The following is a 13,745-nucleotide window of genomic DNA, read 5'->3' on the forward strand; positions in this document are numbered from 1 at the left end:
CTTTGCCCCATGTGCAGCCCTTGTTTTAAGTCAAATCTCCCATTTTGGTGTGTAGTAAAAGGATAAAGGGAGCGAAGACCTGTGAAATATAAATGACGATTCTTTACCGATCTCTCACTTTTGTTTCAGGTCCGGCAGTCCGAGGGACAAACACAAAGACAAGAATAAACAGAAAAAGAGGTGAGACACATATTCACGAGCAACAATGCAATGATTAGGCTGTCGGAATGATTTAATTATACATCCGTACATGATATTATGATATAATGCACATTATGCAGGTAGCAGAATTTCATTTCCGAACACAACAGTCAAACAAACAATTGTCTGACTTCGCTAAAAAAAAAATTGTTCAGCCGTGCCTGACCCCTTTTCCATACAACCAGATGGACGACCGAGTTTGCATTCTGCACGTGCGTCCCTGCGGCGTCCTCACACGTACAAACTCCTCCCTATTTGTGCACGTGTTTGTGTCCGTTTGTGGCTGTTTGGTTTAGGTCCCCCGCCGAGACCCCCAGAAGGAGCGCGCAGCGCCAAGGCAGCTGTTGCAGCAGCCGCAGCGCTTCCCTGTCATCCGCTGGGAGCGCCTCCAAATCTCCCAGCAGGTACATTCCGCCAATCACGCGCGATTCTCTCACACGGCTCCAAACTACGACCCGGGGGCCATTTGCGGCCCGCCATACATTTTTTGGCGGCAAATACTAAAATTAATTTTTCAATGCTGTTTAAACAAAAAAAAAAAAAGAGGTTGGATTAAACGTTTCTACGAGACGCAAAGACACAAATTGGCAGCTAATAATTCAGTTTCAGAAATAAAAATAGTTTCATACATTTGTTGCTTTGCGTCAAGGTCCAACTTGTGAAAACATCACATTAATTTAATGGTTCTTCAGTGTGCCCAGTCTACTACCAATTGTTCTTGTTGTGGTTCAGAATGTCAAGTTGGGATTTAGCTGTATTGAGTTTTCAATAAGTAACTACATGATATCAACAATTTATAATTGTTTCATCGATTTTGACCATGTTTAATAAATAACGAAAAAAAAAAGAAATCAAAGTGGCCCTTGCAGCTTTCTATTTTTTTCTATTTTCAATGTGTGCGTCCATTAGCAATTAACATAATAATAATATCATAAGAATAAAAAACATAATAATAACATAACATTGCTGTTATGTAAAAAAGCACAATACTGTGTTTTTTTTAAGTATGAGCAAGTACTTACAGTATTTTTACAAAAATTGTAAACACGTTTCACAATGAAAAAGGAGCGCTGGTACATGCTCCAAAAAATCCCAAACTTGACATGTATGTTTATAGTCGAGGCCTGAAGGTATCTCTATGACAACATCAACAAAAATCATGGGAGCAAATTAGTTATTTTAATGAAGTGTTAAAGAATGAATACTATATTGAGGTCTATATGTCTTCATTTAAAATTCTGTTACTTTTTGGATGTATCAAAAGTACTACTGGTATCAGTGACTCCTCAAGAGTTGAGTCCTTGAACTGGTATTGGTCTGAAAAAAAACAAAAACAAATGGTATTTGAAAATCCCTCAAATTTTCTTCTTTTGAAAACCACGCTGGCCCATCATAAGTTTGACTTAATTAACTGTTTGCTTCTTCACTGCCTCTCCTGTTGCGTTACTGTTACGAATAGCCCAACAGGATGTGAGTCCATCTTTATAACATTACGCAGTTGTACCAAAAAAAAAATAAAACATCATTCAGTGGCTCTGCTCTTCCAGGCTGAACTCCAAGCACAAGAAGGGCGGCAAGAAGGCAGCGAGCGCGTCACTCTCCCCGGGCCCCAACAGTCCCGGCGCCTGGCACAATGGCGACCGCACCCGCCGCAGTCACAGTTGCCACAAAGCCGGCAGACTCAACCACACTGACGGTGATAAGGTGCAAGATGTACGTCATCTCCTCTCTTCTACTCCCTTAATCCCCCCCCCCAACCTGCCCACAGTCTTCTAACTTGACTTGACTTTGATTTTTTTTTTTTCTTTTCATCAATAATTCATAGGTTACAGGACACATGCTCGATGATTGTCCTTTTTATGCGATGTGTAGAAAGACCTGCTGCTTTGTTATCTGGCTTTCTTTTGACTCCTCTGCCATCTTGTTTCATTGTTCTTGTTTGATGGCAACGCAGACGAAGGTTCTTTGTGTGTGCGCGTGCGTGCGTGTGCGTGTGTTCCACATAAGATCTTCCGAGTCCAGCGTTAGCATTAGCATGTTTTCCTCACGTGCAAAAATGGAGTTATCTAGGAACACTATGATGCCAGAATAATGAGCAAAAATTCATGTGGTTGCTCACTGAAGGAATATATAATAAAGGGGTGGGAAAAAAAAAATGTGAGGTAGTTGATGGGAGGTTTGACTACTGCAAATATTGCGCTAAAGTTAGGCATTAAAACTGAAAATAATAGTCACCCCAATCAGACACATATTTTGGCGTCATGAGCTGAATAACCCAGAGTGCAGTAGATAGAAATATTTGAGCCCAACTTTTAAGATTTATGTATTTTTTTTTTTTTTACACAACAAATTCCCATTTACTTGTTTTAGATACAGTAATTTTAACACTAACCTACCAAGGAACCCTCCTCATTACATATTCATTAATCTAATGAAGCCTATTTATTTGAAATGCATAATCCTCGGGTTTATGTATTTAGTATTAACTCATTCATTACCCAAAAATGTATAAATATGTTTTTTAATACTTTGTTCTTCACTCCCAAAAATGTATTTCTACATTGTTTTTTTTAAGTTTATTTATTTATTTATTTTATGCTAGTGCATACAGAATGCTTTGATACAGCTTCCGAAGAGGTCGCTTAAAGCAATTGTAGTTATTACAAAAATGGCCGACAAGTGGCAGCAGAGTATAAGAGATCAGCTAGGGCCATGTTGCAACAAGCTCTTTTTGCCAATGTTTTCAACAGGTTAGCTAATGCTAATTGCTGCAAAACGGAAACAGTTGCAAATATACTTTTTTTTTTTTTTCTCTAATATTTCTTTTGGTAGCTTACATGTTTTATAGCAATAGATCATAATATTATGTGGACCTTGCAAAATCAGTCAAAATCCAGTAAAACAACCAACGGGTGTTGCTTCAGTGAAAATGGCTGCGAGTGAATGAGTTAATGAAGTATAATTTTTTATTTTTTATTTTTTATTTTTTTTTTCATATTTTTGGGGATGTTTGCATTCGGTTTCATCCCTACAACATAAAAATGCAAAAAATGGGGGGCGTGGGCATAATCAGGTAACCTGATTATTATGCAATTCAAACGATATACTTTATGTATTTGAAATAAATACTCTCATTATTATTAATTTAGCGGAATTATACTTTTTTAATATTAAATACATAAACATGAGGATTCTGCATTTCAAATAAATAAGCTGTATTTGACTAGTAAATATGTCTTATATAAGGTTTATTTGGTAGGTTTGTATTAAAATGATATAATAATAATAATAATAATAATAATAATAATAATAATAATAAAGTAAATGGGAATTTGTCATGTAAAAAAAATATAGGCTTAAATATTTCCGTGAGTGTATGTTTTGACCGCTGCCAGTTCCCAAAGCAATTCAGTGTCATAATATGCAATATGCAAGCCTGATTCAAATATAATTTTATTGCATTTGCAAGTAGATTGTGCCTTATTTGTATCTTAATTTAAAAAAAAATAGTTAACATAATAATAATAATAATAATGCAAAGTCCAACAAAACAGACGACTCATAATTTAGTCCAACTAGTTTTTGAAAAATGCAACCTGAACTTAAACGAGGACGATAGTTATGATATTCAAACAAATCTTCTCCTAAGCTCACACTTCGGCCTCCTGTTATGTATTCTTGCATGTATCTTCCGAGACCTCATCTGATCTCTGTTCTGCTTCTGCCATTCATTCTTCTTTCTTTTCTGACCCCTTGATCAATCCAAATGGTATTTAACGATGAATAAATAAATGCCCCGATGTCTCTCTTGTTTATATAAAAAGCACTCAAATGCTTTGGAGCTGGACCAAGTTGGTTAAACTGGGTATGTGGAATCGTTTCTTCTTGTCAATCCAGTTGTCTTTTCTGTCCAAAAAAAAAAACAAGCTGCTCAGTCATAGATCCTCCTCTCCTCCTGGGCCAGTGCAACAGGAGTTCATGAATTGGGCTCCTTTCCGTGTCAGTGTGCATGTTGCCTCTAGGTGGCAGTATCTTCTCTGTGTCTGATTGTTGCCTCAATCTGACGGGTTGGAGAATGGCAAACAAGCTTTTTGGTTCGATCCGAAACTTTTTGGGATGTAGTGAAGGCACATAGTTGGAAGTGTCTTGGAATATTTTGAGCATCTTAGCAACCATGAAGGAGGTTATGTGTGAGCATTCCTGGATGAAATGGACTTTGATTTGCTGCAGCTGTGTGGTTTTGCAAATGTTCTGTTTTTTTTTCGTGTTTTTTTTTTTTTTTTTTTTTTTTTTTTTTTTTTTTTTTTTTTAAACCTGGATGCTTCCCAATGGGGGATGTGCTTAATCAGAGATGGGGAAATGAATCTTACAAATAAAGCATATTTCCTAAAGCAGGGTAGATTTGTCAGACATACTCATTACTGTAAAACAAAACAAAACAAAAAAACAGTATCAACACATAAATATCCAGAACATGTAGCAATACTGTCATGTCAGGACGCTGGCCAACATAAAAAAATAAAAAAAATTAAAAAATAAAAGTCTACACACCCCTGTTTTTTTGTCAATTCCTCTTCACCTATGAATTCTAATTGTTTGCACGTACTGGTACATATCACGGTTTTAACTCTCACAGCTCTGATAAAATTAGCACGCCACAAGGAAAGCATCCAGGATAAGAGTGAGACAGTCCAACTGGGGTAGTCATGTGAACTCTGCGGACCCCACTGATGATGTGTGACAATATGCACTTTTATTAACACTGGATTTTTATTTTAAAGGGACCCAAGCCATTTTAAACGTTTTTTTTTGTGACGTTTCAACCATAGGTTCACTGTTTGGCTGTGTTCGGAATCATTCACACTTATTCCCTACTCCCGAATCACTTTTTTTATATCGTGGGAAAAAAACTCACTGAAAAATACATTTTCAGACACTCCTCAGCACACCCAGAATGACGTTATTGCTGTTGCATAATTACAAAGTATCACATAGGTGTGTCCGCCGATGGACATTCTGCAAAAAAATAAAAAAATTAAAATACTGAATTATGTTTTAATTAATTATAAAATTAACAATTATAAAATTAATGCAACAAAGCACTTTGTAACAAGCTGTGTTGTGTGTTACTCTACTTTTATTAAAGATGTTTTTGCAACTCTTTATCAGCAACTATTATTTTCTGTACCGCATATATTGCTTTTTATTGTTTTTTTATTTGTATTTTTTTATTTATTTATTTATTTTTTTACTGCCCATTCACTACTTTTGAAGTACGACCGGGGTTAGACCGGTTATTAGTCAGTTTTTCTGGCCGATTATCTGCGCTGATATATCAGTAACAGTTGTGTTTTATTTTTATTATTATTATTATTATTATTATTATTATTATTATTTATTTATTTATTTATTTATTTATTTATTTTAGAAATTTGACAGCCGATAAAACATCGATTTAAAATTGTTCACCTCAGGGAACTATTTATTTAAATTTTCAGTTAATATTGGGTCCGACACTAGCTGCAAGCAGGGTTAACTACGTTTACGAATTATTAGCGATTACGAGACCTATGATTACGTATATTAAAAAAATAAAATAAAAATTTGCGATAGAATGTTTTGTTTTGTTTTTTTGTTTTTTTGCTTATTATTGAGATCAATAGTGGGAGTTGAACGAATGAATTATTAGTTCACCATTAAATGGTGCTAAAGATTACACACTGTCACTTTAAGACATTTCAACAAAGTTTAGAATTAGAATTCAGATTTATTATTTTTTTATTTATTTTTTTTAAATTGTGATGGTTTGACTACGGATAATCCGTATCAGGCCCTTAACTCTTTGACCGCCAAAAACGTTTAATAACGATCAGTAAAATCACGACGTATGTTGCCATAAACCTAAAATAACGTCAACAATTAAAAAAAAAAAAAAATCTCAGTGTGACGTCTGTAAAAGTAAAAAGGCAGTAAAAGAGTTAAAAAATATATATCAGTCTATCTCTACTCATGCCATATTTTAAGAAACAAACTCACAATATAGGGAAGTAGCGAATAGGTAGTGATTCCGAACGCAGCTTTATTGTACGCTTTACCGTTTAAGTGTTGAGAAATAAACACACGTGACCAAAAACAGGAGCTGACATCAAATCTGTAGTAGTAGTGTTGGTGGTGGTAGTATTAATAGTTGTAGTAGTTAGTCGTGTTAGTAATGCTAGTCGAGGATATCGTGAATGTAAAGAAGGCCCAGGCCAGAATATGACTGGGGTCCCTTTCAAATGTATCAACTCTCGCTAGCTCGTATTAGCAGTGACACTTTTCCTCCCTCCTGTCCGACCTCCTCATCCGTGTCATGTGACTCACAGCTGACTCTTGTTGTTGTTGTCGTCGTTTTTTGTTTTTTTTTTCCTTCCCACATATCTTTCACATCTGCCAGCTCTGCATGCACACCTTTACCTTATTTTACCTCCTTTCTCTCCACTAATATGATCATAAATTACTGTATATCCACTTACCTTTACCCCCCCCCCCCCCCATCCCCCCTTGTTTGGATACAAATATGGCTGCATTTGTACAAGCGAAAAAGACAAAGCAAATCATGTAGTTTCTAGAATCATCCTAATTTTCCATCTGGATTTTTTTTCTCTTCATTTAGTTTTGATTTCTTTTTTTATTTGTTTATTTCTCGTTAGTTTCTGGACGGAAAAAAAAAAAAGCTTTGATACTAAAAGAGGTCATTATTGTCTTTTTCCCATATCGCTGCGGAGAACATTCCCTTCTCCTATCTTTTTTTTTTTTCTTTGTTTCCTTGTTCTGTTGATCTTGCTTACGTGTCACTGGTTGAAACGGAAGGTAGGTAACGCTTTGCCTACGCACGTGATCTTGATGCAGATGAGAATGTGACAAGCACCCGAGCCTGAGTGACGTCAATGTTTCTCTCCTCCTTCTCTCTTTCTCTCTGTCGTTCACAAGTGGTCACGTTATTTTACTTCATCGACTATGATTTCACTCTGGAAGATTTGATTGCGTACTAAAAAGCTCTTTTTTTTGTTGTTGTTGTTGTTTTTAAAAAGTTGTTCTGGAGACCAGTATTTCGGTCAAGCGTTTTTTTTTTGTTTTTTTTTTTTTTTGAGTAAAATGCATTTCTTGTCTATCGGGTAGATCTTGTCATTTTCGCAATTTTTTTTTTTTTTTTTTTTTTTTTTTTTAAAACAGTTGTCAACATTGGGCGTGAATTTTCGTATTACAGTGTATCACTTCGCTGTCGTCTGTCTAGAGGACTGAGGTTCTATTTTAACGGACGGATCACATTTGCATCGTCTCAGATTGTGAGACAGTTCTAAGCCACACTGAGCAAGTCATATTATCATCTCAACTTGCACAATCTGATGAGATCCAATACAAGGGCTGTACTCATTAAAAATAGGGATGTAATGATAATGGCAATATCGTGATATCGTGCTATTAAAATTGTCACAATATATCGTCGTCGTCGTGGCATGATTTTAAAAGCAGCACATCTGTTAAAAAAAAAAAAAAAAAAAGTCAGGTTGATTTCCATTTGGGCAGTACCCACCCTAGCACCCTCTGGTGGCTAGTTTTTTTTTTAGTGCAGTTTAATTTTCACAAGGCATGTTTTGGCCCTTCTATGTTTAAAATCCATGATAATGGCCAGATGAAAGGGAACATAATATACTTGTGAACAGAATCAATATGTGGAGGAACTCAATTTATTGTATTTATTATTTTCTTATTTAATTTAAACAATTATTAATTAATTTATTTATTTATTCTATTAATAAAAATATATTAATTTATTGTACTCCTTGTATTAGTGTATTAGTATTGTTTATATTTTTTTTATATATATTTATATTTTTATATTTTTCATTGCTGTAATGTACAAAAACACAATACCGTGTGTGTGTGGTTTTTTGTTGTTGTTGTTGTTGTATGAGCTCATTTTTTTACAATATTGGGACTTTATTTTGTATCCCCACAATATCGTGATAATTATCATATCGTGACCTTCATATCGTGATAATATCGTATTGTGATGTTTGGATATCGTTACATCCCTACTTAAAAAAAAAAAAGTCTTAAAAAAAGTCTTTTGGTTGATATTGAGGGAGTGAAAGTGACAATCAGAAGTGAATTTGATTACATCCACCAAGCGCAAGATTTTGTTTTGATTGTCTTTGACTGTCAAAGATAAAACAACAAATTTCTTCTCAGTCAAGCAGAGACAGACATTAACTACCTGTTCTTCTTTTTTTGTGGTACTTTTTGTTTTGTTTTTTGCAAAGGAAAAAAAATCACCACCAGAAATGAAGAGAAGCCCACATCTGTAAATTGAGAAGTAGTTTGTTAGTTTAAAACCTGTATTTAAAAAGTGCCTTTTCCGGTCACAGAAGCTCACTGGAGACACTTCAAATAAGTGATGTGACGGCCATTACGTCGCGTCCGAGTGAATGAGTGAATTAACTCCGGAAGGAAAATGGTAAAAGCTGCCGTTCCTGGAGGCGGCTGGCGCTGAGGGGAAAAAAAAACAAAAAAACGTCCATGTTTTTCCTCTTTGCTTTGACGTCTTTTCCATTGATTTCCATGCACTGTCTCTCTCATGAGTCACTCACAGGGAAGGGTTTTGTGTCTTTTTCTCTTGCATTTTGTGAATCTAATGATGCACTTATGTTGCCCCACTTTTCCCTTTTCTTCATACCTTACCTACTAAAGGAGGGAATACCACTTTATTGGTAAGTGGATGCTAACCAGAAGGGAGTTAAACAAGACCATTTAAAAAAAAAAAAAAAAAAAAAAAAAAAAAAAGCAAAGAAAATGGGTCGCTGTTCACATGTCAGCACTTGTCTTCAGGGGGAAAAAAAAAAAATCCAGAAAGAGAAAATTGAGTAGCAGACGATTTTTGTTTTCTGATTCGACTGATTGAATAATCGTGATCTTTATTTTGTTCCCTCCATTTCTGTGATGTTCCGTCCAGTTGTCTTCTCTTTCTGTTAACTTTCATTTCTTTGACATCATGACTTTAAAATATAAAGAAGTCCTCTTTTGTTTTGTTTTTTCCTCTCTCTCTCTCTCTCTACACTATCTGTAGCTCTTCAATTTCTGCCTCTGCTCTATTATTTGGTTCACTTTTTTTGATATCTTTCCCTCTCTTCCTTCTCCTAGTTTTTGTTTTGTTTGTTTTTGCGGTTATGATTTCTTCAACTCATTATGGTTTTGCATGCCAAGTATTGCATGCGCTGCACCATAGAGGACTATCTATCTATAAGCCATATGGAGAAAACTTAGCTCTTCTTCTTTCTGATGTTACCTTCTTTTGGTACACCGTAGCACTCAGTAAAATGACAAAGTGAAAACATTCTAATGCTCCTTTGTCCTTTTTTTTTTCTTCCCCCCTCTCTCTCTCTTTTTTTTTTGTGTCCTTGTTGGGTCATCGTTTCTTTCCAGAAGCTGCGGATAGCTGGCTCTGCAAGCGTCCAGTCCACTTTGCTGAGAGATCAGAAGCACCACAGCGCCCCCAGCAGGAGCCAAGCAGTGCAGATGTGCACGACGAGCGAAGCTGGAAGCGCCGACAGCGCCAACGCGCCGGCGAGGAGAGCGAACCAGCGGGGACGGAACAAGAGCAGCTGCCACTCTCCTGCTCACAGCAGCGACTCGGCGCATTCCCACCACAACCACGCCCACAGGGGGAGGGGCAGCCGCCATCAGATAAAGTAAGAAGAAAGTTTGGAATATCCCCGTTGGGGCACAACAGGGCTCAGGTTCATGTACTGTAGCATTTTTCTAACTAGAAAAATGTCCGCGGAAATTTTGCCAAATGTTGGTGTACTTTACCTCTCAATCAGTCAGCTAGCTAGCATTAGCATGCTAAGCTAACGTACCATTAGCATTCGCCTGCTAACTTAGCATTAGCATGCTAACTTAGCATTAGCTTTAACATGCCAAGTTAGCATTAGCATTAATATGCTAACTTAGTGTTAGCGTGCCATGCTAGCATTAGCATGCTATATGGGAAAAATTGCAACAAAATGAGCTAAAAAATCATATCGGTTGGTTAATGTATGTGTGTACAGCGTGGCTTGGAAAAAGGTGCTTAATTTCTGGCTTTTCCCCCCTTCTCGGAATTCCGTAAAAAAAAGGTTCCCCGCCGAGTCCGATCGAGCCGCATCTTTTGATACCTCATTGTGCCGGTACGTTAAACGGTTCGGGCCGCATTTTTTCTGAAAAATTCCGCTCTAATAAATGCTGGGGCCATTTATGAGGATAGTAATATGTGACTGCTGCGGAGCAAAGCAGCCACATAAATATGCAAAAGCACAAATGAATTATTTGTACAATTTTTAGGACTTAAACACAATTTCTCCTCATAACATTGTGGCCCTTGCGTCCTTCTGATTTTCTGATATGTGGCCCTCAAATGAAAAAGTTTGGAAACCCCTTGCACTCCACCTACATAATACTCTACGTGATCGTTTTTTTTTTTTTTGCTTTCCTTCCTGAGGACAAAAAGCAGCCATTCCTCCAAGCGCCACCACCGCTCCGGTCGAGGTCAGGCGCACAACCGCAGCCCATCCGCCTCGCCAGGCCGCCACTCTCACGCGTCGAGCAGAAAGAAAGAGGCGTCGCGGGGAAAACCCAACCCGAGACATCGCAGCAGCTCCTGGAGCAGCGAACGCTCGTCGTGCGCCCGCAGGGACCGAGGCCTCAGCAAGGTCAAGTCTCCTCACAACAGGCAGAACACCTCCAGGTGAGCGCGCGCTCACCTCTCGGCACCCTCGCTTTTTTTTTATTTTTTTTTATTTTTTATTTGCCGTTGACCGGGGTCTCTCACGCAGAGAGCGAGACAGCCCCGGCCGCTGCGACAGCGACGCCGACAGCCGGGCCCGCCGTCGCTCTCGGAGTTACTCGCCCATTCGTAAGCGGAGGAGAGATTCGCCCAGTTTCATGGAAGCTCGCAGGATTACCAGGTAACGCCAGTCTTCTGGATGTGCGCTCACGACCTGATATGAACAGAAACATTGGGACATTTGGATGTTATTACAGTAAATATGTAAAAAAAAATAAAAATGCATACGCATTTATTTTGTATTTCCTCACAGGCTTCATGCACTTTAATTCTCTTATTGCAGGTTAGTGTGACCTGCTGTATACTTAATTAATTAAAGAGAATGTGTTTAAAAAAAAAAAAAAAAAAAGAATCTTAATTCTAATTTTGAGTTGTTTAAATTTAAATTTATTTTTCTTAGTCATTTTTACACGTTTAAACATTTTCTTGTTTTTTACCAAAAAAAAAAAAAAAAAAAATTGTCCTAATCGTGATTTCACTTATGACCAAATTAACCATGATTAATATTTTCTTCATAATCGAGCAGCCCTCCAAAAAAAATCACCGAAACACCGACAGCTGTGTGCGCGTTAGAGTTGGTCAAATTAAGTTCAGCTGGAAAGGTTATAGTGTATTTTAGGTTCATCCTGAAATTTCACCCCGAACCTTTTGTGTTACGTTTAATCTCCATCAAATAAAAATAACAACGCCAGGCAAATCAGAACTGAAAATACATTTTTCTTAAGTATCAAAATCGTAATTTTAGAAAATATGTTTTTCTAGATTTTCCAACTGTTTCAAACAGTAATGTTGATAAATGCATTCAAAGCAATACATGTTGATGATAAACCATAAAAGATATATAACTGAGTACACAGTTTTTTTATTTATTTAGAAAATAAATAAATAAATAATGTGTCTTTTCCCCCCTACTACTGAACTTACCGTATACGAATGAATGTAAAAAGATGAAATGTGCTGTCATCTTTCACTCCAGCCCTTAAAGGTTCTGATGCCAAGACAACGAGATGCGCCCGAGCTGCAGGCCAGTTGCCGTGGTAACTGTTGCCGTGCAGTAGGACCCTGCTAGTCTGACTCCTGAAGCTTGACTGAGCAGTAAAACACCCCCAGAGTAAACCTGGCTTCCTCCTGGTTTTTCTTTTTTTCTCTCTCTCTCCTCCTCCACATCCTTTTGTGAAATTCACAGCAACTCTTCAACTCTGCCCACTCGCTAATATAACGCCGTCACAAACGCTATCAAGGTTCTTTCTCGCGCTTGCTTGCCAATGACGGATTGGCTGGAGGACCCAAATTTATTTGCAAATATGGCAGCGATACCTTGATAGTGTTCTACTAACCCAGTGGTGGGCTATGCATTTTGGTGCCTGGGCCTTCTTGGGGACTTGATCCACCTCTTTAGACCACCACTGTCACCTCACAATGAATGAAGCTATTAATACTGTACAAAAACACGACTTTGGAGCACACAACTGACATGTAAATCATCTGAAGCCAATGAGAATGAATGTTAGACATGACATTTATTAATGTGTGTAGATCCCCTAAACGGGAACATTAAAATTGGCTGAAACAACATAATTGATGGAATGAATATCACAACTAGCCACTGTACTAACTAACCACACTGTTACTGACTATGTGTTTGCCTCACTGATCTGAATATATGACTGGATAGCCCATACACGCCCGTGCAAGCCGTTGAAGTGACAAGGGCGGCCATCGTGCTCCTCCCAACTATTGACCATTTGCACCGACGTCACGTGATCACGTGACCGCCTCACCGTGGACGGCGGAAGGAAATGACGTTTGAATGGAAGCGGACGGGCCGCTCAGCGATTTCCGTACTTAGAGACTTTTATTTTACAAATTAAAAGTTATTATTGCCCATCCAGGGTTCCCCTGGGGAAAAAAAAAAAAAAAAAAGTCTTAAAAAGTCTAAAATTCAGGAAGTTAAATTTTAGGCCTAAAATGTCTTAAAAAACAGCCATATTTTCATCCTAGGTCTAAAATTTAATTTACCCAAGTCTGAGAAGTGTCTGCTCTGTAGAAAGAAAGAAAAAGAACAAAAAAAATTTGCGTGTTGCGTTGCGACGTATAAATACGTCTTTGGGACACTTAAGACATAAAAAAAAAACGTATTTACACGTTATTGGGAGCAAATGAGTTAAGCATATAATTAATACATGTATTTAAGGCAAGTTGTAAAATGTCTGAAGTCCTCTTTTTATGTTTAATACATTTAAAACAGCATAAATGATGCTGTTTCTATAAAGTACTGTCTCAAATATTCTCCAAATTGGATCCTGTAAATGTTTTGGATCGTATGCCGAGAAACATTTCTTGGGAGGAGCAATATGGCGGCCTCGCGACTTCAAAAGTCTTAGCCTATCGGCTGTCCAGTCATTTATTCAGATCAGTAGTTTGCCTTCAATGACAAGTTCTTTTGGGTGCTAATTTCTCATCGGAAGCACTTTTGGAGTGGCAATTAACGAGGGAACTAACCACATGCTTTTCTCTTAAAATGAGCGTGTATGCGGCTTTTTTTTGTTTGTTTTAACCCAAACAGCTGCTCTCTTTTAGCTCCTGTCCTGGTCACAAGCATCTAACAATGTTTTGCTCCACCAAACATCATCATTTGAAAAAGGTGATTATGACACGCACTTCCCGGTTGCCCTCCGCA

At 37.5% G+C, this 13,745-nt stretch overlaps 1 protein-coding gene across 2 annotated transcripts in view; it reads left to right on the plus strand.

The window, feature by feature from the left end:
• srrm3 (serine/arginine repetitive matrix 3) overlaps nt 1–13,745 on the plus strand; it is a 48,194-nt gene that overhangs the window by 31,488 nt on the left and 2,961 nt on the right. Inside the window, exons 8-14 of one of the 2 annotated variants that reach the window (XM_077504843.1) lie at nt 130–180; nt 498–605; nt 1,749–1,914; nt 9,667–9,932; nt 10,721–10,966; nt 11,055–11,186; nt 12,042–13,737. In XM_077504843.1, coding sequence (XP_077360969.1) covers nt 130–180; nt 498–605; nt 1,749–1,914; nt 9,667–9,932; nt 10,721–10,966; nt 11,055–11,186; nt 12,042–12,048 — 976 coding nt within the window. In that variant the 3' untranslated portion in view covers nt 12,049–13,737. Of the gene's footprint in view, nt 1–129; nt 181–497; nt 606–1,748; nt 1,915–9,666; nt 9,933–10,720; nt 10,967–11,054; nt 11,187–12,041; nt 13,738–13,745 lie in introns of those variants that run through there. The other variant, XM_077504842.1, reaches the window with a different exon arrangement.

Source organism: Festucalex cinctus, chromosome 18, assembly GCF_051991245.1.
Source record: "Festucalex cinctus isolate MCC-2025b chromosome 18, RoL_Fcin_1.0, whole genome shotgun sequence".
Lineage (NCBI taxonomy): Eukaryota > Metazoa > Chordata > Actinopteri > Syngnathiformes > Syngnathidae > Festucalex > Festucalex cinctus.